Source organism: Mustela lutreola, chromosome 2 (assembly GCF_030435805.1).
Source record: "Mustela lutreola isolate mMusLut2 chromosome 2, mMusLut2.pri, whole genome shotgun sequence".
NCBI lineage: Eukaryota > Metazoa > Chordata > Mammalia > Carnivora > Mustelidae > Mustela > Mustela lutreola.
This window is the reverse complement of record NC_081291.1, coordinates 6632112-6659551: the sequence shown is the minus strand read 5'-3', so window position 1 is coordinate 6659551 and position 27440 is coordinate 6632112. Positions and strand designations below refer to the sequence as shown.

The following is a 27440-nucleotide window of genomic DNA, read 5'->3' as shown; positions in this document are numbered from 1 at the left end:
TGAAAAATCGGGAGTGCCTTTATGAGACTGACTCAGGACCTTCTTTGGAGTGCCTTTAGACAACTATTCCAATCTGACCACGCATCAGACTCACCTGAAGGGTTTCTTAAAAACTGATTGCTGGACACCTCCCCAGATTTCAGCATATCTAGGTGAGGACTGAGAAAGTGTATTTCAAAGAACTCCCCAGGTAAGCATACTTCAGGTGAAACCAGCTGCACCATTTTCAGGTCCTGGGGCAAAATGAAAATGTAGGACCCCCTAGTTCAAAAACTTCAAGACTGTGACAGCAAAGCATTAAACCAAGAGTGGGGTTCCCTGTGACTGTCCATGTTGTAGATATATGAACCCAGTCCTGGCTCCTAGTCTGGGGACAACATTTTGAGAACCACTGCTTTAGCCTTCCTACTTAACCTAGGACTACCCCTACATGGGAATAATAATAATAATAGTAAATAGCCCCTTTTCTCCAGAACTTACAGGGGATTTCTGTATCTCCAGGATGGTCCCACAGAAGGCCCCAGGAGTTGAGTTTCTTTCCAGGATGTAGATGTTGAAGACAAGTTGGCCTTTGAGAAGTTCAAGGAGATGGTCTTGTGTGGAGTTTCTGGACAAGAAAATTCTCTAAGAAGTGATGTGGTGTCTTCCTCCCTGGTCTGGTTAGGTGCAAGATTGTGTTGATAGGGGACAGGGAGTCTATTTACATTTTTTTCCTGTCCCTAGAGGCCTCATTTCCAAAGCTCCTCATTAGCCAAATTATTCTCTCTCTTTCCTTTTTAAATATTTTATTTATTGGAAAGAGAGAGAGAGAGAGCGTGCGCGTGCTCAAGTGGGGGGAGGGGCAGAGGGAGAAGGAGACGCAGACTGCCTGCTGAGCCTTGAGCCCCATGCGGTGATCAATCCCAGGACCCTGACATCATGACGGGACCCAAAGTCAGATATTTAACCGACTGAGCCACCAGGTGCTCCCAGATTGTTCTCTCTTCATTCTACTCCCGCAGCAGAAGGCGGGAAACTGCCGGCTTGCTAATTACCTCACAGGGCGTAATGCATTTGCCCTTTCCTTCTCCTGCCTCTCCTGTGTTCGAGGATTAGAGCTCACAGTCCAGGGCTGATGAAGATTATCATTCGTCATGTACCACTCCCCTTTCCAGGAGGCAGTTTCCCGAAGCCCAGTCGTTCCTGATTGTCTTCATGGTTCTTGCCAATACCCTTATTGACTTGAAAGCATCTCTTTTTTTTTTTTTTTTTTTTTTTTTATTTTTTTATTTTTTATAAACATATATTTTTATCCCCAGGGGTACAGGTCTGTGAATCACCAGGTTTACACACTTCACAGCACTCACCAAATCACATACCCTCCCCGTTGAAAGCATCTCTTAATTGGCAAAGTTTAACTTACCACAATCCTAAGCAATTTTTTTCCCTAAGCAAATGTTTTGTGAGTATGTGTTGGCAATATATATTTTTTATAGGTTCTAAAATATGTAATATTTAAAATAAAATATGTAGTGTTTAAAAATGCTTTCTGCATTCTATTGTGGAAACACTAGTGATGGCATCTCCAGATTTTTGCCTTAGCAGCACCTGCTTGACTCTGGTCCTGGGCAAGTGTTCTTGATTTGGGGCTCTCCTGCATGGTGGCTAGTCATTGATGGCACTCACAACTGTACAGAGATGCGGGATTCCTGCCATTGTTCGAATAAAGCCCTCTTTGTGCTGTAAGCTCCAACTCTGAAAGAACAAGGACTTGCCATTTTTTGCTCACCATGACCCAAATAAGAGTCGATTAAATATTACTGGTATGAGCCAAGAACTTGTCTCAACCTATGAGGTAGGTGCCATTTTTATACCCATAACAGAAATGAAGAGACCAGTGGTAAGAGGCAATGTTTTGCTGGGAAGTTGGTAAAAAGTTCTCATTTGTGACAGTGGCGGGTTTCTGTAGTGTAAATTCTCCTCCCATGATTGCATTCCACTAGTGGGGAGTCGTTGAACGTAGGGTTGGAAAAGGACTGAGTGGTCAGCTCTGCAGAGGAACTTGGCTCCCCCATGAGAGGGAGTCTGTCTTCTGCCAACTCTCCAAGCTTGTTCATGCCTGAAGACCTTTGTACTGGCATTTCTCTTTGGAAATGTCTTCTCCCAGGTAGTCCCCATAGTCGGCACTTGTAATTCAGGTTGATAAATTTCTTTTCAAAGGGTACTTCAAAATTAATATGGAAAGACTTTTTTCTTTCTTAAAATTTTTAAATTTTTTTTTTATTTGACAGAGAGAGAGAGAGTGTATGTGGCAGGGGCAGAGGGAGAAGCAGACTTCCTGCTGAGCAGGGAGCCCGATGTGGGCTCGATCCCAGGACTCTGGGATCATTACCTGAGCCAATAGCAGACACTTAACTGACTGAGCCACCCAGGTGCCCCCGAAAAGACTTTCTTAAGACTTTCTCTTGCGACGGGAAGACATGCAAAGTTTATGCCACAATGGGGGAGGAGTGGGTGAGCAAAAGTTTAATATGCAGAGAGGCTGGTAGCTGGGGAAAGGGAAAGAAGCCTGTGTCTTGAAACTCAACGGCCTGCATTAAATATTGCACTAACAGGAAAGTTGAGGTAGGAAGGTTCACGTGTTGTGGGCTGTGGGAATCTGGACCTGATGTGGATGAAACAAGTTCACAGAAAATTGAGGACCCAGATGTCTCTGTCAATTTGGCCTAAATTACGTCAAGCAGGAAGTGTGATCAGTCTTGTCAAGGTCTCAGCTGCAACATTAGCTCCTCAAAGGGAGCCTGTGTTGTGTCAATTATAACTCATTAAAAAAAAAAATAAAAGCCCACAATTGCTAACTAGGGAAATAAGAGTTCCTGTCTTCACCTACACTAATCACTCACTATTCCTTTACCATTTACTTCTCTTTAAGCAGTTGTCATTGTGAGAGCTTTCTTACTTGATTTTTCTGTATAATTGTATGTGGTTTCTTCTACATTCCCGATATTTAGAATCGTGCATGGTACACAGTAGACACTCAATTAATATTTATTCAATTAATGAATGAATGAGCGAATGATAAAATACCCTGCAAAAAGAAGCAATTTAGACTTTCGTAGGCAGGGAATCACTCTACTGAGATTTCTGAGTCCTCGTATTTTTCTGGATATTTAGGAAATACCAAGTAAGTGGAATTAAGGTCATCAGGGCATACTCTTTGGTTATCAGTACCCCTATCCAAAGTGCACTACTTAAGTCTAATTGAGGAGACCAGGGTGTGTCTTTTAATCCTTTTGTCCTTTCAATTGCATTACTAGGAAAAGGCAGTGACCTTGTGTGCTTCTCCAGACCAGAAGCATGGTATGGCTCAGGAATTTGTGAACAGCCATCTGGCTCAAACCCTTACCTTGCTCACATATGGATTTCTGTGTGTCTTGGTGAGTAATTGTGGCGGAGGTTCTCCTCTACCCTTTGCTTTGTAAGAGAATTTTTAATTTATAGAATGTTTGCTCTTTTTTTTTTTCTTCTTAAAAGGTTTTATTTGTTTACTTGAGAGAGTGAGAGAGAGAAAGCATGAGTAGGGGGGAGGGGCAGAGAGAGAAGCAGGCTTCTCATTGAGCAGGGAGCAGGGAGCCCAGTGCCTGACTCGATTCCAGGACCCAGGGATCCTGACCTCAGTTGAATGGACAGAGTCATCCAGGTGTCCCAGAGTGTTTGCTCCTGACTGTGGGCATCAGGGTACACTTTGTGATTGGGGTGTTTTGTGAGATGTAATTTTTCAGTTCTTTATGTTGGGTAGGTTTTGTTCATAGGGTATCAGGATGGGGAATGTATTACCTTGTGAGTTCTGTTACCAGCTTTGTTCCTTTCAAATGAGCTCAACTAAAATTACAAACCCACCACTTGAAAATCAAGAGATTGTAGAAGAAGTAACACAACTTCATTAAGAAGTTAATGAAATTGGAGTTGAATTGACTACACGAGATGAGTTTTGTCTAGTGTTAATGAGATACATGTTTATTTTCCCACAACCAGATAAAATATAATGGACAAATTAGGTATCAACTTCGATTTTAATACTAAGGATTTGGTCCAAAAAAAAGTAGTCTTTTATAGAATTTGAAGCCTTGTTTACTTAGATAGAATTCATCTTATTTTAAACTCAATAAACTTCATTGTTTTAATCTCTTATTACATAAATGTCAGTGATTCTTATCATTTAGTGTGTTCACACTACAAGGTTTGGGGGCTGTGTTTTTGCATTTTTGTTGCCTGTGTGGGCCACAGATAGTTACTTCTTGCCTACGCTAAGCTTGTTACTGTTAGCTCAGTCCCACAGGACTAAGCAAGCAAAATTAATAAGGGTCTTATCCCCTGGATTGTACAGTCCAGCCATTAAGTGTGATAAATGATAGCTTTTGGTGAGATATTGTAAATCAATGGATGCCAGAGGAGGACTTGATCTGAGCTTCATAAAGCTTTTTGGAAAGAAGAGATGTTAAAGCCACAGTGTTAGAAATAACTAGTGTAGAGGCTGCTTTTAGGCAAACAGGCTTGAGCGATGGAACCCAGAAAGGGTCACCATGACCCCCTGGCTGAAGGCAGGCCCATCAGGCAGCCCACTTCAAATTATCCATAGGCCCTAACTTACCAATGGGCAACTTATAACCAGACACAGTTCCCAGAAAAGGGAAGATGCCATTTGTTGCTGTACTTCCTTACCTTGCCCTTTTAAGGATTAAAAAAAAAAAAAAAAAGATTTTGAGAGAGAAATATAGTGAAAGCGGGGGCAGGGAGAGAGGTTATGGGGAGGGGGGTGTGCAGAGGGAGAAGCACACCCCTCACTGAGTAAGGAGCCCAAGGTGGGTTCCCATCCTGGGACTCTAGGATCATGATCTGAGCCAAACGCACATGCTTAACTGACTGAGCCACCCAGGTGCCCCACAAAGATTTTTTTTTTTTAATTTAGAGTGTGTGGGAGTGGGGGGAAGGGCAGAGGGAAAGGGAGAGAGAAAAGCTGGAACAGACTTTGAGCGCAGAGCCAGATATGGGGCTCATCTCAGGACACTGAGACCATGACATGAGCTGAAATCAAGAATTGGGCACTCAACTTGACTGAGCCACCCAGGCACCCCACCTTCCCCCTTTAAAAACAGCCCTCCTCACTGCCTCACTGCAGACAGCCTCTCTCTGCGGTCCTGCCTGCTGTCCCTTGTGTATTCAATAAACTTACATCTCCTTTGTTCCCCTTCTGAATCCTTTCACCAAGTATGCCATGGGCTTCTACCCAGTCATCCCTCACATTCGAGGGGCTCCACATCTGATTGAGATACTCTGTTTAGACACCACAGCTAGGCAGTTAGCTGGTATGTGGTGGGCCATGAATGGGAAGAGCATTTTAGCAGGTTTGCTCTTCCCATGCAAAATGCCTGGGGCAGCTAAGAGCTTGGAGTGTTCTGGGAACTGAGCAAGACAAGACTGGGCTGAAAACAAAGCAAGAGAGGAAGAAGGTGAGCTAGATGGTCTGGTTTCCAACCTTGAAAGCAAGATAAGGGTTTAATGCTAAGGCTGGTAGGAAGCCATGGTGAGCTGGGGTGACCCACGGTTGGATTGGTGTTTAGCTTAGAGCTAGGTGCACACTGAACCTGGAGGGCAGAAGGACAAGTTTGAGGGAATGGAGATAAGATTAAGGGTTAGTAGTAGGGGTTAGGAATGGAGGATGGCAATCTAGACTCTTGGTTTCATTTTTTTTTTCAGTGGCTGTTGGGCCAAAGGGAGAGAAATGAAGGATTCTGTTAGATTTTGATTGCAGCCCAAAGAGGCCACATGCTCTTGTCAAATGGTTAATCTTGTTTCAATTAGTTGCAGCTGTAGGGTGGGATGAAGGGTGGGATACCAGTAATCCCTCCTGCCCACTTTGAATAGCCGGGGAACTCCCATGCCTTACCAAGTGTGCAAATGGTTTTGTTGGGGGGGGGAGGAGGAAGAGATAAGTTCAGTTTTTTACATTTCTATCGGTCTATGAAAATTTTAGATGACAGTAATTGAAAAGCAGCAGGATATAGGTCTTAAGCATTAATTTGAGGTCCCTCACTGGAGATTTGGGTGTTACCAGCATAGAGATGAAAATTAAGTTCAGGGGGATGTATAGATAGAGAAGACACACAGTGCGGCAAGAAGTAGGGGCCAAGAGGTAGGGGCCAAGACTTACCCTGGAGGATAGTCTTCCCGAGGTGAACGGAGGGTAGCGAGAGCTGTAAGGTGTGGTCACAAAAGCCCAAGGAAGAGAATAACTTAGAGAGTATACAATAGAATTTCTCTGAGGGACCAACTTAGTCAAAGACAAGTGTATTTACTGGATTAACTCTCATTAATTCTCTCAAACCCATGGCAATCTTGGCAGAGGGGTGAAGGGGGATAGTGGGGTGCAAGCCAGGTTGGAGTATATTAAGGGAGGGGAGGAATTGGGAGCAGTGGGAGGGTAGACGACTCTTGAGAAGTTTGGTGGTAAAGAGGAGATAGCAGTAACCAGAGGGTAAGTGGAACACGAGGTATTAATTTGTTTCAAGATGGGAGAGATTTATTACGTTTATATTATGCTTAAGTATTAGAGGTGTGTATACAGTGAAGTAGAAGTTGATGGGGGTTTCCCAAAACTGAGTTCACCTCGTGGTGGCTGTTAAGTCAGAGGACACAATTAAGCCAAAGGAGAGGAAAAGAAAAGGTTTTACTTCCAAAAAAATAAAAGGAGAAACTTCGGGGTGAAAGACCCTTGATCCGCACCCAAGAAGCAGACACCAAGCCTCCACTGGATGCAAGTTGCAAGAGGTTTATTGGTTACACAGGTGCCTGTGGACGCATCAGCCTTTGTGGGCTGAGCGTGCCGGGCTAAGTTGGGGAGCAGATTATATAGGGCAGGGTTGGGGTGGCGGGAAGCGAGCTTTGGTTACAGGGATCTGATTGGTTAACTTAAATCAAGCATTGTCAGGCACTGGGTTTAAGGCAAGGACACAACGATTTGTTCTGGTGGGCCTTGGCTCAGCACTCTGGAAAGTCCCAGGTACACTCTATTCCTCATTTGTCTTTTCTTTTGACAGACCGGGTGATCACAGACAATAGACATCCTGGTATGTGTTGTCATCCGGCTATGGGAACAATCAAGCCTTCAGCAAGGGGATAGGGGGTGCTGTGGGGACATCAGGTTCAGGTTACTTAAACAAGCCTTTAGCAAGGGGAGAGGGGGTCTTTCAGGGGGTGTTTCCCAGAGCAGTGCCATCTCCAACAACAAAATGGGAAGGTTTAAGCTAAGGGCGCATACACATTCACAAACGGGCTTATGCGTTGGAAAATTCAGCCTGAAATTGGGGCAGAAGTCATTTTAAGGTGACAGACTCCAAGTCTTAGTTGATGGAAGTGACCCAGGCCTACAAGGTTCAGTATCTGTCAGTTCTCGGGTTCCTGTTCATCTGGTATTTGATCAATGGAGTTTAAATCCTGCAAAGATAATTCAGAAATGTGCTTCGGGTAAGTAGTCCTGGTCACGCATAGATCACAAGGTGGCCTGGGGCCTAAAATGTCTTTTCTTATGTCAAGAAAGCTATGTCTTACTGATGAAGTCCCAGAACCTAAGTCAGGTTCGGTGGGGTGAGGAGGTTCGGAGCCGACGACTACAGAAAGAATTCTTGAGACGTCGTTGGTGCAAAATGGTGGTTTATTAAAGCACGGGGACAGGACCCGTGGGCAGGAAGAGCTGCTGTTGCCCTGGGTTGTGAGGGTAGGCATGTTATATACCCTGTGGTTGGGGGAAGGTGAGGGGAAGGGAGGTGTCAGTGGAGTTTTCATATGCTAAAGAGGGCCTACAAGGTGCCAGGATGTTCCAGGCCTGCCAGAGGAGGCCTTGCCCTTGCGGCTGGATCTATGTTGTCTTTAGACCAGCCATTAACATTAAGATAGTTGGGAGACTTTTTGGTGGGGTGTCACAATCCTGCTACCAATCGTCTTTGTTAGTGAGATTTAGGACATTTGTAAGCCAAGGGAGACTCCTGTCTAGCAGGATTGTGAGCTCTGCAAGTTAACTATTTGCTTATTGTTCATGGCAGTCAGGGCTGCCTGAGGGATGCTACACTTATGGAGGGGAGCGGGTGAAGAGGGGGTGCAAGGCGCCAGCTTTTGCTTTGTCCTCAGCCAGCCTCCTGCTCCCTCATCATTACTTTTTCTGGGGACCCATAACTCTTTGTGCTTACAGTGGTGATGGAAAAGAAAACCAAGGAATAACCATAGAGTGAACCTTTGGAGAGAAGATGTGAAGGGATTAGACGAGTACTTCTTTATTTTTATAATTTTTTGAAATTTTTTTATAAACATACGTATTTTTATCCCCAGGGCTACAGGTCTGTGAATTGCCAGGTTTACACACTTCACAGCACTCACCATAGCCTCCCCAACGTCCATAACCCCATCCCCCTCTCCCTCCCTGCCCTCCCACCAGCAACCCTCAGTTTGTTTTGTGAGATTGTGTCACTTACAGTTTGTCTCCCTCACGATCCCATCTTGTTTCATTTATTCTTTTCCTACCCTCCAAACCCCCCATGTTGCATCTCTACTTCCTCATATCAGGGAGATCATATGATAGTTGTCTTTCTCCCATTGACTTATTTCACTAAGCATGATAACCCTCTAGTTCTATCCACGTTGTTGCAAATGGCAAGATTTCATTTTGTTTGATGGCTGCATAGTATTCCATTGTGTATATATACCACATCTTCTTGATCCATTCATCTGTTGATGGACATCTAGGTTCTTTCCATAGTTTGGCTATTGTGGACATTGCTGCTATAAACATTTGGGTGCACGTGCCCCTTTGGAGCACCACATTTGTATCTTTAGGATATATACCCAGTAGTGCAATTGCTGGGTCATAGGGTAGTTCTATTTTCAACTTTTTGAGAAACCTCCATGCTGTTTTCCAGAGTCGTTGCACCAGCTTGCATTCCCACCAGCAGTGTAGGAGGGTTCCCCTTTCTCCACATCCTCACCCACATCTTAGACCAGTACTTCTTAATGGGGGCAGTTTTGCCCCATAGGGGTCACTTGGCAATATCTGGAGATAGTTTTAATTTTGCAGCTGGAGAGGATACTACTGACATCTACTGGGTAGAATCCAGAGATGCTGCAAAGCATATGGGTCCCCCATAATAAATACATACCCAGTCCCACATGTCAGTAGTGTCAAGGATGGGAAACCCTGGCATAGCAAAGTCAGAGATCCTGGCTTTAGATAGGAAAGAAGAGGGGCACCTGGCTGGCTCCATGGGAAGAGCTTGTGACTCGATTTTGGGGTTGGATTTGAGCCCACTGATTGTAGAGATTACTCAAAAATTAAATATTTTTTAAAGATTTATTTACTTACTTGACAGAGTGACCGTGAGAGAGGGAACACAAGCAGGAGGAGTGGGAGAGGGAGAAGCAGGGTTCCTGCTGAGCAGGAAGCCCGACTTCGGGCTCTATCCCAAGACCCTGGGGGTTATGACCTGAGCCGAAGGCAGATGCTTCATGACTGAGCCACCCAGGCACTCCTCAAAAATAAAATCTTAAAAAAAAAAAAAAAAGGAAGACACTCCCTTGTTTCCAAAATGAAAGGAGAAAGAAACCATGATGGTAAGGAAAGGATCCTTCTCATCCTCGTTACTGTTTGTGGAGTAAAATACAAGATCATTTGTTGTTGAAGAGGGAAAGTTGAGACCATGTGAGATTCAAAGTCCTGGAGGAATTGTGAAAAGAGCTTTAGATAACTAAGAGATTAAATTACTTGTGGGGTTTTTAGTGATGAAGACCTGTTTTAGAGTCGGTGGCCTCCAAATTTTAGTGCTTCCCATATAGCTGCTTAGGTAGGAATCACCCAGCTGGGATGGACAGATTGCTGAAATTATCCAGAACAGGTGTTATAATAGGCCAGAGAGAGAATGGAATTTGAGTTTTTGGAAAATACATGATTGAAATAAAGGGCCATGGCATTTTATATGTAGTGCCAAGGAAATAAGGGGTTATAAATAGCAAAATAATGGGAGTTTGGACAGCTTGGATGCCACTTTGAGGGAAGAGAGCAGGTGCAGTACAGATTAAAAAGCGAACAGGGTAGGGGTGTAGTTACTGTGTTTGGAGCAGGATGGTTTGGCTTTTTGTCTTCAAGAGAGCAACAACAGTCTCAGGTGAGAAGTTCAAGGTATGTGATTGAGATGTGAAAGTATGGGTGTTTGCTAGCTTACGCCCTAGAATCTTGAATCAAGATGGAGAGTCAGAGTGGGAGTCAGGTGCTGATGACTTAATGAGTTAGGTCTATGCCTTGGGGCCATTGCAGATGAGAAACCAGGGAAGTACCTCAGTGGAGATGGCAGTTTTGATAAGTGATGGACAGTGTGGTTTGTTAATATGGTAGGTTTACATTAGGGATGAGGAAGATAAGAATGCCTGTCAGATTGCTTTGAGGTTGTCCATGGCAAGAAAAACAAGGACCCATGATCAAAGACTGCTTGAATCTGAAAGGAACACATGCTACATGGGCTATGATGGAATTGCCCTCAGTGCAGAGGAGAAATGGAAAGCTTGCACATTCTTTTGTTAATTCCTCTTCATTTCAGAGCCCTGCCTGCGGTGGACCAGAGAAGCAAGAAGAGGAGCATCCTGGGCGTACTTACTCAAGAGTCTTACAAAATGGCAGCCACACGTCTGTCTGCTGTGGTCGGTAAGTTCCTAGGGTAGATGCACTTCACTAGAATTAAATGCCCTTTCCCCTTTAGAAAGGGAAGGAAAGAAGAAAGCTGAGTAGCCATGGAGGAGGACTGGGAAGGAGAGGTTAACATGAGAGGAGATGCTGTGGAACTCTACAGGCCAATGGAGCCCCATAATTTGTTCCCATATGATTCAGCCATCTTTGGGATTTTGGAAGGAAGGCATTTGTGCATCATGGGGAGAGAGGGAAGAACATTTAGAGGTGGTACCTCATTACCTCATTATCCCATCCATTTGTTCTATACCATTCTGAGTTTCAGTTTCTGTGCCTAAGAAAATTGAGACTAAATCCGTTCCTCATGGATATCAAGGCTCCCTATTTTCTGACTTTGGGGAGCTGGGCAGGTTGTCTGGCTAATATGCTTTGTGTATGTGTGTACGTATGGATGACTCGATTGATGATACTGGGAAATTTTAGGCTTGTGGGTGGTAACAATAATGGATGTGCCCAGACTCTCATGGCACCCTGTTTTCTGTCTTTGCTTGTTCTAGACCCTGCTGGTGCCCATGAGAGGATCACAGAGGTGGAAAACATCTACTCTGCATTACAGGTGAATTTTCTTCTAAAATACATTTCTTCCCTGAAGTGAATGTGTTTCCTGCCAGTATCCCACAGGGTGTTAACCTTAGAAATAAAAGTTGTCCATGATTTTACCAGCAGAAATGGGTTTATTCAGGAATAGCAGGAAATTACAATTCGGGACAAGCGAGCTACAGCAAAACTACAGGCAAGTCTGGAGAACCAAGGAGAGGACTCTTCTGTAGCAGAAAAAGGGAGTTGGAAGGCTGTTACAAACAAAATATCTATTGAATAAATTGGGAATTCAGTGTATTGTGGCTTTCTGTTGGCTGAGTTGTGGCAGTCTCTCATTCCCTGGGCTGTTGACTAACGAGGAGAAAACCTTTCTTGCTCCTCTGGGGTAGTAAGTAGTAGCTAAAGTAAGGAATGCCTTGCAAAGTCTGTCTCTTCCTGGTGGGTCTGCAATGACCACTGGTGGTAGGGGGTGAGAGCTATCCCTGCTGGCGAGCTGGTTCCATTTCAGTGAGGCTTCCTTTCATTAATTTTCACAGGGGCCTTATAACCAATCTTTTATCTTGAGACCTGATGGTGGTTCAGGAATTTCTAAGAAATTACTCCACTACTTAAAAAAATTTTCAGGCATCTTTTCTACTTAGTGATGTTAGAGAAGGTAAAAGGATATAAAATTTATGGTCATTCTGTTGGGGGGGGGAATGTATTTATTTAGCAAGTATTTTTCTTGCAATGTCTTCAGGTCTGTTTTGGATCCTAGAGATAGAGTAAGACTGTAAAAACTCTCAGGCTAGAAGTAGAGAGAAACATGAGGTGTTAGAGAGATGCTTTAAATTCTTGAGACTGAATGAGATCTTAAGGAGTAAGAGAGAAGAGGACTGAGTTCTAGGATCTTGAAATTATTACGAAAGAGGTCTTTCATCCCTAGTGAAGTCACCATGACTCTCTTCCCAAGAATGTTTGTGGGGTTGGTTGCTGATGAGATAAAATGTGTTCATGTTTTAGAACTCAGTAACCTTTGAGGATGTGGCCATGGACTTCACCCGGGAGGAATGGGTGTTGTTGAATTCACGTCAGAGAAAACTGTACAGAGATGTGATGCTGGAGAACTATAGGAACCTGGCATCTCTGGGTAAGGCTGACAATCCCTCCATTTATTTGTTGAGTTTGAGCATGGGTTTCTGGGGGTAAATAAGCCCCAGTTACCTTGTAGTTTATATGAATATTCCTGTTGGTTTCTGGTAGGTTTTTGAAGACTTTCACACTTAAGAAAAATAGCTTGTATTAAGATATAACACACCTACCATTGAGCCATTTAGAGAACACAAAGAAATATGTTGTATATGTTTGGTGTCCTTTTTTTTTTTTTAGTGTATTCAGAGTTGTGCCACCATCACCACTATCTAATTCCAGAACATTCTTTTTTTTTTTTTTTTTAAGATTTTATTTATTTATTTGATAGAGATCACAAGCAGGCAGAAAGAGAGAAGGAAGCAGGCTCTCTGCCAAGCAGAGAACCTGACATGGGGCTCAGACCCAGGATCCTGGGATCATGACCTGAGCTGAAGGCAGAGGCTTTAAAGCACTGAGCCACTCAGGGGCCCCTAATTCCAGAACACTCTCATTGGCCTGCATTTCATTCCTCCTTGTTCCCCAGACCCTGGCAACAACGAATCTACTTTCCATATCTATAGACTTGGCCTATTCTGAATATTCATATGAATGAATTCATACCACATGTGGTCTTTGTGACTGGTTTCTTTCACATAGTATAATGTTTTCTAGGTTTTTTTCATGTTGTAGCATTTATCAGTACTTAATTCTTACTTACTGCTGAATAATACTCTGTTGTATAGATGTACCATTTTGTCTGTCCATTAGCTGATGGACATTTGGATTTTTGTCACTTGCTGCTACGAATCGTTCTGCTATGAGCATTCATACAGTGCAAGTTTTTTTGTGGACATATGCTTTCATTTATCTTGGGTATATGCCTAGGAGTGGAATTGCTGGGCCATTTGATAACTCGGACATTTTGAGGAACTGCCAAGCAGTTTTCCAAATTAGCTGTATTATTTTACATTCTCTCCAGGAATGTATAAATGTTCCAAAATCTCCACTTTCTTGCCAGCACTTAATGCTGCCTTTTTGTTTGTAGCTATCCTAATGTTTGTAAAATAGTATCCCATTGTTGTTTTGATTTGCATTTCCTTAATGACTAATGATACTGAGCAATATTTCTTGTGTTTATTGGGCATTTGTATATCTTCTCTGGAGAAATGTCCATTTAAATCTTTTGCCCATTTGGGGTGTCTGGGTGGCTCAGTCGGTGAAGAATCTGACTCTTCTTAGACTCAGGGCTTGATCTTAAGGGGGCTCTGTGCTCAGTGGGGAGTCTGCTTGAGATTCTCTCTCTCATCCTCTGCCCACTCAAGCATGTTCTTTCTCTCTAAAATAAACAAATGTTTAAAAAAATTCTTTGCCCATTTAAGAATTGGACTGCCATTTTTTTTTTCCTGTTGAGTTGTACGTGTTATTTATGTATTCAGGAAAGAGATTCATTATCAGATACATGATTTGCAAATATTTCCCTACATACTCTGTGTTCCCTTTTTACTTTCTTGATGGTATCATTTGTGGTATAAAAGTTTAATTTTAATCTAACTTTTCGATTTTCTGGACTCTCAGTTCTGTGCCACTGGTTTATATTTCTACCCTTACACCAGTACCATGCTGTTGATTATGGTTGTAGCTTTGTAGTAAGATTTGATTTGGTAAGTGTGAGTTTTTCAACTTCGTTTCTCTTTTTCAAGATTGCTTTGTATGCTATGTACCTTACATTTTCATATGAACTTTAGGCTAAGTTTGTCAGTTTCTGCAAAGAATGTAGGTGGGAGTTTGATAAAAGCCACCATGAATCTGTAGATCAGTCTGGGGAGTGTTGCCACCTTAGCAATATTAATTATTCCAATCTATGAACATGGGATGTCATTTCATTCGTAGAGGTCTTTATTTGTGTTAATATGGTTTTTTTTTAATTTATCATTTTTTAAAAAAATTATTTATTTATTTATTTGAAAGAGAGAGAGAGAGAGAGAACACGAGAGAGGTCAGTGGGAAAAGCAAACTCCCTGCTGAGCAGGGAGCCTGATGTGGGACTCCATCCCAGGACTCCAGGATCATGACCTGAACTGAAGGCAGTCGCCCAACCAACTGAGCCACCCAGGCGCCCTTAATATATTTTTAATTAAAATTTAAAAAGTATAATGGTGTTTTATTAGTCTCGGGTCTACAATAGAATGATTCAACAGTTTTATACATTACTTCGTGCTCATCAAGATACGTGCATGCTTCATCTCCTTCACCTTTTTCAGTAGGTTTGTTGTCCATACTTTGTTTTCTGTAGTTAAGAATTTGGGTTTTTTTCTTTTGTTTTTTTGTTTTTTGTTTGTTTGTTTGTTTGTTTGGTTTGTCTCTTTTTTCTTTGTTGGTTTGTTTTGTTTCTTGAAGTCCATATGTGGGTGAAATCATACAGTCTTTTTCTCCAACTGACTGACTTCATGTTATACTCTAGATCTATCAATATTGTTGCAAATGGCAAGATTTTATTCTTTTTATGGCTGAATAATACTCCATCATAGACACACCACATCTTATTATACATTCATCTGCCAATGGACACTTGGATTCCTTCCAGATTTTTGCTACTGTAAATAAGGCTGCAATGAAAAGGGATGGAGATACCTTTTGAAATAGTGTTACCATTTTCTTGGGGTAGATACCTAGTAGTGGAAGTACTGGATCATATGATAAACCTAATTTAAAATTTTTTGAGGAACCTCCATATTGTTTTCCACAGTGGCTGCACCTCTTTATGTTACCACATCTTACCTTTTTCTCCACATCCTATACTTACTATTTCTTGTTTCTGATTTTAGCTGTTCTGACAGATGGGAAGTGATAGCTCACTGTGGTTTTCAATTGCATTTCTGTGATGATGAATAATGTTGTGCATCTTTTCATGTGTCTGTTGGCCATCTGGATGGATGGAAAATGTTCGTGTCCTCTGACCACTTTTTAGTTTGTTATGTATAAATTCATATATTTTGAATATTAACCTCTGATTTGATACGTTATTTGCAAATATCTTCTCCCATTTAATAAGTTGTCTTTTTGTTGATTATTTTCTTTACTGTGAAAAAGTTTTCTATTTTGTCATAGTACTAGTAGTTTAATGTTGCTTTTGTTAACCTTGACAGAAAACTTGTATATAGAAAAATTTCTTTGCTAATGGCAAAGAAATTACTGCCTATGTTTTCTTCTAGGAATTTAATGGTTTCAGGTTCCACATTTAGGTCTTTAGCCCATTTGAATTTATTTTTGTGTATGGTGTAAGAAAGTGAACCAATTTCATTCTTCTGCATGTTGCTGACCAGTTGTGCCAACATCATTTGCCAACACCCTGAGATCATGACCTGAGCCCAAGGCAGATGTTTAACTGACTGAGCACCCAGGAGCCCATTGTAGAATAAATTTGGAGATTTTCCTTTCTAATATATTTTTTTTGAATAGTTGGAGATGAATAGGTATTAACTCTTCTTTAAATGTTGGTAGAATTCACCTGTGAAGCCATCTGGCTCTTGACTTTGTTTGTGGGAGTTTTTTTTTTTTTTCTTTTGTTTTGTCTTAAAGATTGAATTTCATTGTTCATAATTGGTCTGTTCAAAAATTTTCTTCCTGATTCAGTTTTGGGAGTTTATGTGTTTCTGGGAATATCTCCATTTCTTCTAGGTTGTCCAGTTTGTTAGCACATAACTTTTTATTCTCTTATAATCGTTCTGTGGTGTCGGTTGCTATTTCTCTTCCATCATTTATGATTTTGAGTCCTCCCTCTTTTGATGAATGTGGATAAAAAGATACTGATTTTGTTGATTTTTTTTTTAAGATTTTATTTGTTTATTTGACAGACAGAGATCACAAGCAGGAAGAGAGAGAGAGAGAGGAGGAAGCAGGCTCCCTGCCAAGCAGAGAGCTCGATGTGGGGCTGGATCCCAGGACCCTGGGATCATTACCTGAGCCGAAGGCAGAGGCTTTAACCCACTGAGCCACCCAGGCGCCCCATGATTTTGTTGATCTTATGAAAGAACTAATTCCTGGTTTCACTAATCTGTTCTATAATTTTTTAGTCTTCATTTTACCTATTTTCTAATCTTCATTATTTCCTTCCTTCTGTTGGATTTGGGCTTTGTTCTTTTTGTAACTCCTTTAAGTGGAAGGTTAGCTTGTGTATTTTTCATGCTTCTGGAGATAGACTTGTATTGCTATAATCTTCCCTCTTAGAAAAGTTTCTGCTGCATGCCAAAGATTTTGGACAATTGTGATTTCATTTTCAGTTGTTCCCATGTATTTTTAAACTTCCTCTTTGATTTCCTGGTTGACCCATTCATTGTTTAATAATGGTGTTATTTAAGCTCAATGTATTTGTAGTCCTTCCAGATTTTTTTCTTGTGGTTTATTTCTAGTTCTATACCATTATGGTTAAAAAAGATGATTTCAGTCTTTTGTTTTTGTTGAGACTTGTGACCTTATGACCTAACAGGATAATCTTCTGTAGAATGTTTTGTGTGCTCTTGAAAAGAATGTATATTCTGCTGCTTTGGGATGGAATGTTCTGAATATCTGTTAGATGCATCTGGTCCAGTGTGTCATTCAGATCCATGGTTTACTTGTTGACTTTCTTTTTCTAAATTTTTTAAAAGATTTTATTTTTGCGAAGGAGAGAGAGGGCATGAGCAAGGGGGAGGGTCAGAGGGAGAAGCTGACTCCCTACGGGGAAGTCAGCAGGGAACACAGTATGGGACTCAATCCCAGAACCCTGGGATCTTGACTTGAGCCAAAGGCAGATGCTTAACAAACTGAGCCACCCAGGTGTTAGTTTTCTGTCTGGATGATCTATCCATTGATGTAAGTGGGGTGTTAAAGTCCTCTGCTGTCATTGTATTACTATGAATATCCTCTGGTTTTTATAGTTTTATGTATTCGGGTGCTCCCAAGTTGAAAGCATAAATATTTAACAATTGTTACATTGTCTTGTTGGGTTGTTCCCCTTTATGATGATGTATTGTCCTTGTCTCTTGTTATAGTCTTTGTTTTTAAAGTCTATTTTGTTCCATGTGAGTATTGCTACTTCAGCTTTCTTTTCACTTCCGTTTGCACTGTAAATGTTTTTTCATCCCTTTACTTTCAGTCTGCATGTGTCTTTAAGTCTGAAATGATTGTCTTATAGACAGTATATAGATGGCTCCTGCTTTTTTTTTTTTATCCATTTAGTGCTCTGTCTTTTGGAGTGTTTAGTCCATTTACATTCATAGTTATTATAGATAGGTATGTACTTACTGCCATTTTGTTACTTGTTTTATGGTTGCTTTTGTGGTTCTTTGTTCCTGTCTTGTTCTGTTCTGTTGTGATTTTGTGGCTTTCTTTAGTGATATGCTTGAATACCTTTGTCTTTTTTTTTAGGGTATCCATTAAAGGTTTTTGACTTATGATTACCATTCTTCAGCTGAATATACAATGTCATATTCATATAGCAAGTCTATATTAGGTTGGTCTCTATATTAGGTTGAACCCATTCTAAAAGTACAAAATTTTTACCCCCCTTTTAAGTATATGATGTCATACTTTACATTCTTTCATTTTGTGAATCCTTTAACTGATTTTTTTTGAAGATTTATTTGAGAGAGGGAGAGAGAGAGAGTATGAGCAGGGGGAGGGGAGGAGCATAGGAATAGGGAGAAGCAGACTCCTCACTGGCCAGGAACCCTGATGCAGGACTCAATCCCAGGATCCTGAGATCATGACCTGAACTGAAGGCAGAGGCTTAACTGACTGAACCATCCAGGTGCCCCTCTTGACTGATTTTTATAGATGTAATTAATTTTACTATTTTTATGCTTTAACCTCCATGCTGGCTTTATAAGTGATTAGTCTGCTACTTTTATTATGTTTGAATGTATCTATGAAAGTTTTTACTTTTATAGTTTTATTACATCTGGTTATGGCCTTTCCCTTCCCAGTCAAAGGAATTCTTTATCTTGTATTATGAATGACAGCTTTGCTAGGTAGAATATTCTTGTTTGCAGGTTTTTTCCTTCTAGCACTTTGAATATATCCTACCACTTCCTTCTGGCATGCAAAGTTTCTGCTGAAAAATCAGCTGGGAGCCTTACAGAATTTTCCTTGTATGTAACTATTTTCTTTAATCTTTCTGCTTTTAAAATTCTCTGTCACCACTTTTTTCCATTTAGTAAGTTTGTGTCTTGGTGTGGACCTTCTTAGGCTGATTTATTGGGGGTGACTTCTGGATCTGGATAATTGTTTCCTTCCCCAGATTAGGGAAGTTTTCATTTATTATTTCTTCAAATTTTATGCCCCCCTTTTACCCTTCTTCTAGGATCCATATAATGCAAGTATTACTATGCTTGATGGTATCATTGAGTTCCCTCAAACTGTTCTCAATTTTTTTTAAGATTTTATTTTTAATTAATCTCTACACCCAATGTGGGACTCAAACTCCTAACCCTGAGATCAGGAGTTACTTGCTACACAAACTGAGCCAGCCATTACTCTACCTTTAATTTTAATCATTCTTTTTATTTTTTTGCTGTTCATCTTGGTTTCTTTCCACTACCCTATCTTCCAGCTCCATGATCTGCTTTGCTTTCTCTAGTCTGCTATTTTTTAGTTATTGAGTTCTTCATCTCTGATTGGTTGTTTTTGTGTTTTCTATCCACAGAGGTCTTTAAATTCTGTTATCAGTGTCTAAGTCTTAAAATTCCTTTTAAAAAATACTTTAAAAATATTTTATCTGTTTACTTGGGGGGGGTGGTGCATGGACAGGGGGAAGAGCAGAGGAAGAGGGAGAGGGAGACAGTCTCCAGCAGACTCCACCTTGATTATAGAGCCTGACACTGGGCTCAATCCCATGACCCTGAGACCATGACCTAAGCTGAAACTCAGAGTCAGTTGCTTTTTTCTTTTTTTAAAAATTTTTATTTATTTGACAGAGAGAGATTACAAGTAGGCAGAGAGGTAGGCAGAGAGAGAGAGGGGGAGTGGCTCGATCCCAGGATCCTGAGATCATGACCTGAGCTGAAGGCAGAGGTTCAACTCACTGAGACACCTAGGTGCCCCCTGAGTCAGATACTTAATTGAGACACCCAGGCACCTGTAAGTCTTAAACTTCTTAGTGTTAAATTTATCCCTAATCATTTCTTTTCTTATTTTTTTAAATTTTTTAATTTTTTATAAACATATATTTTTATCCCCAGGGGTACAGGTCTGTGAATCGCCAGGTTTACACACTTCACAGCACTCACGAAAGCACATACCCTCCCCAATGTCCATAACCCCACCCCCCTTCTCCCAACGCCCCTCCCCACAGCAACCCTCAGTTTGTTTTGTGAGATTAAGAGTCACTTATGGTTTGTCTCCCTCCCAATCCTATCTTGTTTCATTGATTCTTCTCCTACCCACTTAAGCCCCCAAGTTGCATCACCACTTCATCATATCAGGGAGAACATATGATAGTTGTCTTTCTCTGCTTGACTTATTTCGCTAAGCACGAAAAGCTCTAGTTCCATCCATGTTGTCACAAATGGCAAGATTTCATTTCTTTTGATGGCTGCATAGTATTCCATTGTGTATATATACCACATCTTTTTTTTTGATGCTATTGTCAATGAAATTGTTTTCTTGGTCTCATTTTTATTATATTAATTGATTATATATAGAAATACAGTTGATAAATTGTATATGATCTTTTAGCTTGCAACCTAATAGTTTTTTGTGTGGATTATTTCAGATTTTCTATTTATAAGTTTATGACATCTGTGAATAGAGATGGTTTTTCTTCTTTCCAAATGGGATAACCTTTATTTCTTTTCTCCTTGCCTAGTTGCCCTGGACAGAACTTCCAATGTAATGTTGAATATAAGGGGCAAGAATGGACATCATTTTGTTGTTGTTCCTAATCTCAGGGGGACAATTTTCAGTCTTTGTCCATTAAATCTAATTATAATAGATGATTTTAAAGATATTTTATTTATTTATTGGACAGACAGAGATCCCAAGTAGGCAGGGAGGCAGGCAGAGAGAGGGGGGGAAGCAGACTCCCTGCTGAGCAGAGAGTCTAATGTGGGGCTGTATCCCAGAACCCTGGGATCATGACCTGAGCCAAAGGCAGAGGCTTTAACCCACTGAGCCAACCAGGTGCCCTTGTTATTTTAAATATTTGTTTACTAACTGCAAAGTATGGCCTTTAAAGGGCAACTTTATTATTTTATTTATTTTAAATATTATTATTTTAAATATTATTTTACATATTATTTTAAATACTTGTTTACTAACTGCAAAGTATGGCCTTTAAAGGGGTGTATTCTATTGGCTGCTTTTCTTAACCCTGTATGTGTGGTATACTTTCCTGTCTCTTTGCGTGTTTCAGTTTGTTCTTAAAAATGAGATTTTACTTAAAAATTTTTTTAAAATTTATCTATTTATTTGACAGAGGTAGACACAGCTAGAGTGGGAATACAAGCAGGGCCAGAGGGAGAGGGAGAAGCAGACTCCCCTGTTGAGCAGGGAGCCTGATGCAGGGCTTGATCCCAGGACCCTGGGACTATGACCTGAGTTAAAGGCAGATGCTTAATGACTGAGCCACCCAGGTGCCCCTAAAAATTGTTTAAATTTAAATTAAACTAGCCAACATACTGTACATCATTAGTTTCAGATGTAGTGTTCAATAATTTATCAGTTGAATATAACACCCAGTGCTCATCATATCACGTGCCCTCCATAATACCTATCACTCAGTTACCCCATTCCACACCCACCTTCCCTGAAGCAACCCTCAGTTTGTTTCTCATAGTTAAGAGTCTCTCGTGGTTTTTCTCCCTCTGATTTCTTCCCATTCAGTTTCTGCTCCATTCTCCTATGATCCACTGGCCCATTTATTAATTTACACATCTAAGTGAAACCATATGATAATTGTCTTTCTCTGATTGACTTAGTTCACTCAGCATAATACCCTCTAGTACCATCCATGTTGATGTAACAGGCACATGAACAGGCATTTCAGGATAATAAATTTTACCAACTCTAGTAATGGATGCCTTTGCCATCAGGGTTCATTGTTGTTTTCTTCTCTGTGCTTATTTGTTTTGTGACCTTCCTAGCAGAATCCACAGATTCTGTATGCCCTGTAATGTTCAGCCACAGAATTTTATCCTAACTTTTCTTTTCTTTTTCTTTTTTAAAAACTTGATGTTAGGGCGCCTGGGTGGCTCAGTGGGTTAAGCCGCTGCCTTCGGCTCAGGTCATGATCTCAGGGTCCTGGGATCGAGTCCCGCATCGGGCTCTCTGCTCAGCAGGGAGCCTGCTTCTCTCTCTCTCTCTCTCTCTGCCTGCCTCTCCATCTACTTGTGATTTCTCTCTGTCAAATAAATAAATAAAATTTAAAAAAAAAAAAAAAAAAAAAAAAAAAAAAAAAACTTGATGTTAGTCACCATATAGTACATCATTAGTTTTTGATGTAATGTTCCATGATTCATTGTTTGTATATATATTTTTTAAGATCGTACTTATTTATTTGACAGAGAGGGAACACAAACGGGGGGAGTGGGAGAGGGAGAAGCAGGCTTCCTGCCGAGCGGGGAGCCTGATGTGGGGCTCAATCCTAGGACCCCAGGATCATGACCTGAGCTGAAGGCAGACACTTAATGACTGAGCCACTCAGGTGCCCCTCATTGTTTGTGTATTTTAAAAAGTCCTTATTTGGGGGCATTTGGGTGGCTCAGTCAGTTGAACGTCCTACTCTTGATTTCAGCTCAGGTCTTGATCTTAGGGTTGTGAGTTCAAGCACTGTGTTGGGCACCACACCAGGCATAGAGCCAACATAAAAAAAATAAAGATAAATAAAAATTTAAAAGTGCTTATTTTAATTTTTAAGCCTGGTTTCCTGGTCATTGTAACTTGAGTAGTCCAACAGTGATTAGTATCATTTTCTTAAATGCCTTGCCTATGTCTCTTCATCTCATGCCAAGTAGATCTATGTAAGAAGTCATGCCTTTAAGCTTCAGGCAACTTATAAGACTAATTATTTTTCACTGCCTGCCTGGGCAGGGTCTAAAAGTCAACCAAAGCTAGGTGACTTGGGACTTACCCTCTTTTTCTGGCCATGTGCCTAGCCTTGGCTTATGCACAGAATTCTGGATCCCCAGGAACTGATTGGAGCTGTTCCAAGGCCCTAAGGTGATGCCTTGGGGATAAGAGTTTTTTCCTGCTAAGCTGAGCTCTGGCTAAACTCCAATAGCTACAACAGCCTGAGGATATAGATTTTCTAGGGAACTTCACGCTTAGACTAATAATACATCTTTATTTATATTCATATATATGTTTTATATCTATACAGCTACAGTGGATATTAATGTAAGAGTACAAAGGACTCATTGATACAGTTTCAGATTCTGTGTTGCAAATAACCTAAAGAAACCTCTATTTTTACTGAGTTTTGGTGCCTTATCAAAGAATGTCAACACTCATTTTTAGAGAGTATTAATATATTCCTCTTCTCCCCAACTACTTATCTCTGAGTCTAGATTTTCTTCATACCGTTTTTTTAAACTTCATTTTTTCAGAGTTCCAAGATTCATTGTTTATGTACCACACCCAGTGCTCCATGTAATACGTGCCCTCCTTAATACCCACCACCAGGCTCACCCAACCCCCTACCCCCCTCCCCTCCAAAACCTTCAGTTCGTTTCTCAGAGTCCACGGTCTCTTATGGTTCATCTCTCCTTCTGATTTCCCCAATTCCATTCTCTCCTTCTCCCAGTGTCCCCCGTGTTATTCCCTTATGCTTCAAAACAACATAGAAAGCTGCACTGTATTCTGAAGTGGATATAATAATCCAGTGATCTTCTTTTGAGCCATGCATTAGTGAGGTGTACAAAAATCTAAAACAAAAAACAAAAAACACTGTTCTCAATAGCTTTTTTTTTTTTAAATTTTTTTCTTTTTAGGATTTTATTTATTTATTTGACAGACAGAGATCACAGGTAGGCAGAGAGGCAGGGAGAGAGGGGGGGGAAGGAGGCTCCCCACTGAGCAGAGAGCCCGATGCAGGGCTCGATCCCAGGACCCTGGGATCATGACCCGAGCCGAAGGCAGAGGTTTTAACCCACTGAGCCACCCAGGCGCCCCGCTTTTTAAAAATAAATGTAAGATTTTAGAAAAATAATAACTGTTCTGGGGCTGGTTATTTTACCAGCACTCCAGTCTCTTTGTTGGCTGCAAGGTTGGTGGCTTTTTCCTCTTACCAAGGTTCAGTGATTTTTCTTGGATAGACAACTTTCCATTTGTTCTGTGTCTTCAGTTAATTTCTAGAGTTCTGAATTGATTTGAGTCTACTTATTTTGCCCGTTATTTGTTGTTTTAGTGGGGGAGATGAATTAATAGGGTCCTCATTCCATCATTATAAAAGCTGATCTCACAGGTGCTTTACTTTTGTTTTATCTGTTAGAAATTTGTCATAATCATTTTGCCACTCCTAAAGCCACACTTTTCTATCTTCAGAACCTCAAAGATAAAGTTGCCACTGTTGTTTCCTTATACACTACATGGTTCTCTCTCATGCATTGTTCCTATTATAGAAAAGCAGCTCAGCAAACCCACTCTGATCACCCGGATGGAACAAGAAGATGAGATGAAAAGAGAAACAGGAAATCACCAAGATACCTGTTCAAGTGAGCAGTGGGCATAAATGAATGTTTTTTTTTTTTTTTTTTTTTTTTTTACCACATCTGGTGGGGCTGAGGAAGAGGTACATTATGAAGAGTCAAACAGGGGACTTAAAAAAAATACCCTCTAAATTTGAGTATAGAGCAGAGACCATTTGGTGTGAGTTTATTCATGTACTTTGAGAATTCCCTAGTCTTTGGCTTTTAACCTGTCATTTCATACTTTTTTAAAATGTTATGTTAGTCACCATACAGTACTTCTTTAGTTTTTCATGTAGTGTTCCAAGGTTCATTGTTTGCATGTAACACCCAGTGCTCCATGCAGTAAATGCCTTCCTTAATAACCATCACCAGGCTCACGCCTCCCCCAGCCCGCTACCCTCTGAAACCCTCAGTTTGTTTCCTGGAGCCCATAGTCTCTCATGGTTTGTCTCCCCCCTCTAATTTCTCACCTTCATTTTTCCCATCCTTCTCCTTATGTCCTTCATACTTTCCTGTGTTCTGAAAGAAAGATCTGTCTTGTGCTTTAATATTTACATTTAGAATCACTAATTCTTCCCCCTTTTTTTACACTCTTTTTAAAAAAATTTTTTCAATTTATTTATTTTCAGAAAAACAGTATTCATTATTTTTTCACCACACCCAGTGCTCCATGCAATCCGTGCCCTCTATAATACCCACCACCTGGTACCCCAACCTCCCAACCCCTGCAACTTCAAACCCCCATTTTGTGTGTATAATATACCATAGCCTTTGCTTATTAACACAAAAACATGTAAATATCATTCTTTTGATCAAAATACATTTTTTCTTGCACATTGTCTTCCTAAGTTTAGGGTCTGTTTGAAGAGATCCACATGGATGTTAGTTTTGGTCCTTGTCATCCCACCATTTCAAACTCAAGGTTGTTTCCTGTTTGTTTCAGATTGGGCTTGGGCTTTGCCTGCTTTTGTCAGCATATTGACAAAAACTTACTTTCCCCCACTTTGTTCAGATGGAATGGTTCCCCTTAAAACCAAACAATCACAACATAAGCAAGATATTTTGGAGAAAGAAGCACTCAGTGGCAAGAAGGTAGGAGTCACACAAGAATTTCTTGCTGTCTGTTAGAAGTCCAGAGTTCCATGTAGTAGAAAAGGAAAACATGAACTAAGGGGGCAATTTGAGGCATTCATTTTACCAACAAAAAATAGGAAATTCTCTAAATACCATGAATATGAAGGAAGCTTACCCACTAGCTCCAAAAATGGTTGCAGAGAATCCTCAAAGTAAATATTTTCACAATGGACATTAGATACTAAATATTAAAAACATTCACTCCAAAGCATTTGTGTATTAAAACTTTAAAGAACCCTGATGAGAGCCATGTGGTATAAGATTCATCTTATTTAAGCTAATAAACTTGGATAGGAACTGTGTATATTCACTTAAAAAAAGTGTTAGGTAAGCTCTAATTTTAATAAAGTGAATGCTTATTTATTTATTTATTCATTTTTAAAAGAAAGTGCGTGTTTAAACCTGTCAGAATTTGAGTACGGGTTGGGGGGAGGAGATTCTCAGCCAACATAATGATTGTGATAAATCTTGTGATCACAACTAATTTTAACCAATAGGAGCAAACTCTTGGAGGAAGATCCGTTGAACAGAATAAAATTGCCTTGAGCATGAAATCTAGCATTACTCAGAATCAGAGGATTCATCCTGGCAAGAATCCCCATCAACACCTTCATCTTGGGAAAGCCCTCAGAGGTTGTTTACACCTTAACTCACATGAGAACATTCTTTCTGGGGAAAAATTCATTGACTGTAAAAATGATAAAAATACCTTCATCAGGAGTTCTTTCTTAGCTGTGTACAAGAAACCACATACAAGAGAGAAATCCTATGAATGCCCTGACTCTAGGAAAGTCTCAAGTTCAATCTTAAATGGTAAGCATCAAAAAACTTGCATTAGGGAGAAATCTTTTCAGTGTAGCCAGTGTGGTAAAGTATTAGTGAACCACTCATCCATTGCATTGCACATGAGAACCCACATTGGAGAAAAACCTTTTAAGTGTAACCAGTGTGGGAAAGCCTACAGTTCAAACTCTTACCTCACACGACACAAGAGAATTCACACTGGGGAGAAGCCCTATGAATGCCATGACTGTGGAAAAACCTTCAGAGATAGTTCACTTCTCAGACAACATGAAGGAATTCATTCAAGGGACAAACCCTACAAATGTGATCAGTGCAGCAAAACTTTTAGTAGGAGCTCTAGGCTTACCATGCACAAGATAATACATACCAAAGAGAAGCCCTATGCCTGCACTGATTGTGGGAAAACCTTCAGCATTCTTTCATACCTCACAAGACATAAGAGAGTACACACTGGTGAGAAGTCTGTTGAATGCAGTCACTGTGGAAAAGCCTTAAGTAGTCCATCAGCTCTGAAGACACACCTGCGGATACATACTGGAGAAAAACCTTACAAGTGTGATCAGTGTGGGAGAACTTTTAGAATGAGCTGTAATCTTAATGTTCACAAGAAAATGCATGCTGGAGAGAAACCGTGTAATTGCATTGACTGTGGGAAAGCCTTCAGGGATCACTCATGCCTTAAAGAACATGTGAGAATTCACACTGGAGAGAAGCCCTTTGCATGTAATCAGTGTGGGAAAGCCTTCAGAGTGAAATCTTTCCTCACTTTGCACAAGAAAGTTCACATGAGAATGAAACAGTATGAGTGTAAGGAATGTGGGAAAGCCTTCAGTGGTTTCTTATCTCATAGGAGACATATGAAAAAGCACACCAGGGAAAAGAAACCCTTCAAGTGTAGTCAGTGTGAAAAAGCTTTTAGGAGGCATGTGTCCCTTACAATACACATAAGAACTCACACTGGAGAGAAACCCTATGAGTGTGATCAGTGTGGGAAAACCTTTAGCGTAAGGTGCAATCTTACTGTGCACAAGAGAGTCCATACTGGAGAGAAGCCCTATCGATGCAGTGTGTGTGGACATGCTTTCAGTAAGCTGTCATCCCTTCGGCGACACCACGAGAGCACTCATGCTGGATAAAGCTCCAAGTAATGTCCACGTACAGTAGTTTTCAGTGAACTCTCAATCTTGAAGGCGTATAAGCAGATACTAACTGCAGAGAACTGGATGTAAAGAATGGAAAAACCCCTCTAAAAATCTGTAGGAGAAATATAAGTTATGCAGTGACTTTGATAAATCCTTTAAACATCTCCTAGATACATGACCAACTGATACTAAACGTAAAAACTTTGTAGTGTCTTCAAGACTTGTTGAGAAAAATAAATGCCTAATGTTTTAAGCCACCATGTTTACAGTGTGTGTGTGTGCATG

General features: G+C 40.6%; 1 protein-coding gene across 1 annotated transcript; it reads left to right on the top strand.

The window, feature by feature from the left end:
- The first annotated feature begins 26114 nt into the window (after positions 1 to 26114).
- LOC131823085 (zinc finger protein 85-like) lies at positions 26115 to 27149 on the top strand. Its single transcript, XM_059159068.1, has one exon. The coding sequence runs from the start codon at positions 26115 to 26117 to the stop codon at positions 27147 to 27149; it is 1035 nt and encodes a 344-aa protein (XP_059015051.1).
- The last annotated feature ends 291 nt before the right edge of the window (positions 27150 to 27440 follow it).

Bases quoted from the DNA above. Each gene is read 5' to 3' on its own strand.
- LOC131823085 (XM_059159068.1), top strand. From the start codon at position 26,115: ATGAGAACCCACATTGGAGAAAAACCTTTTAAGTGTAACCAGTGTGGG.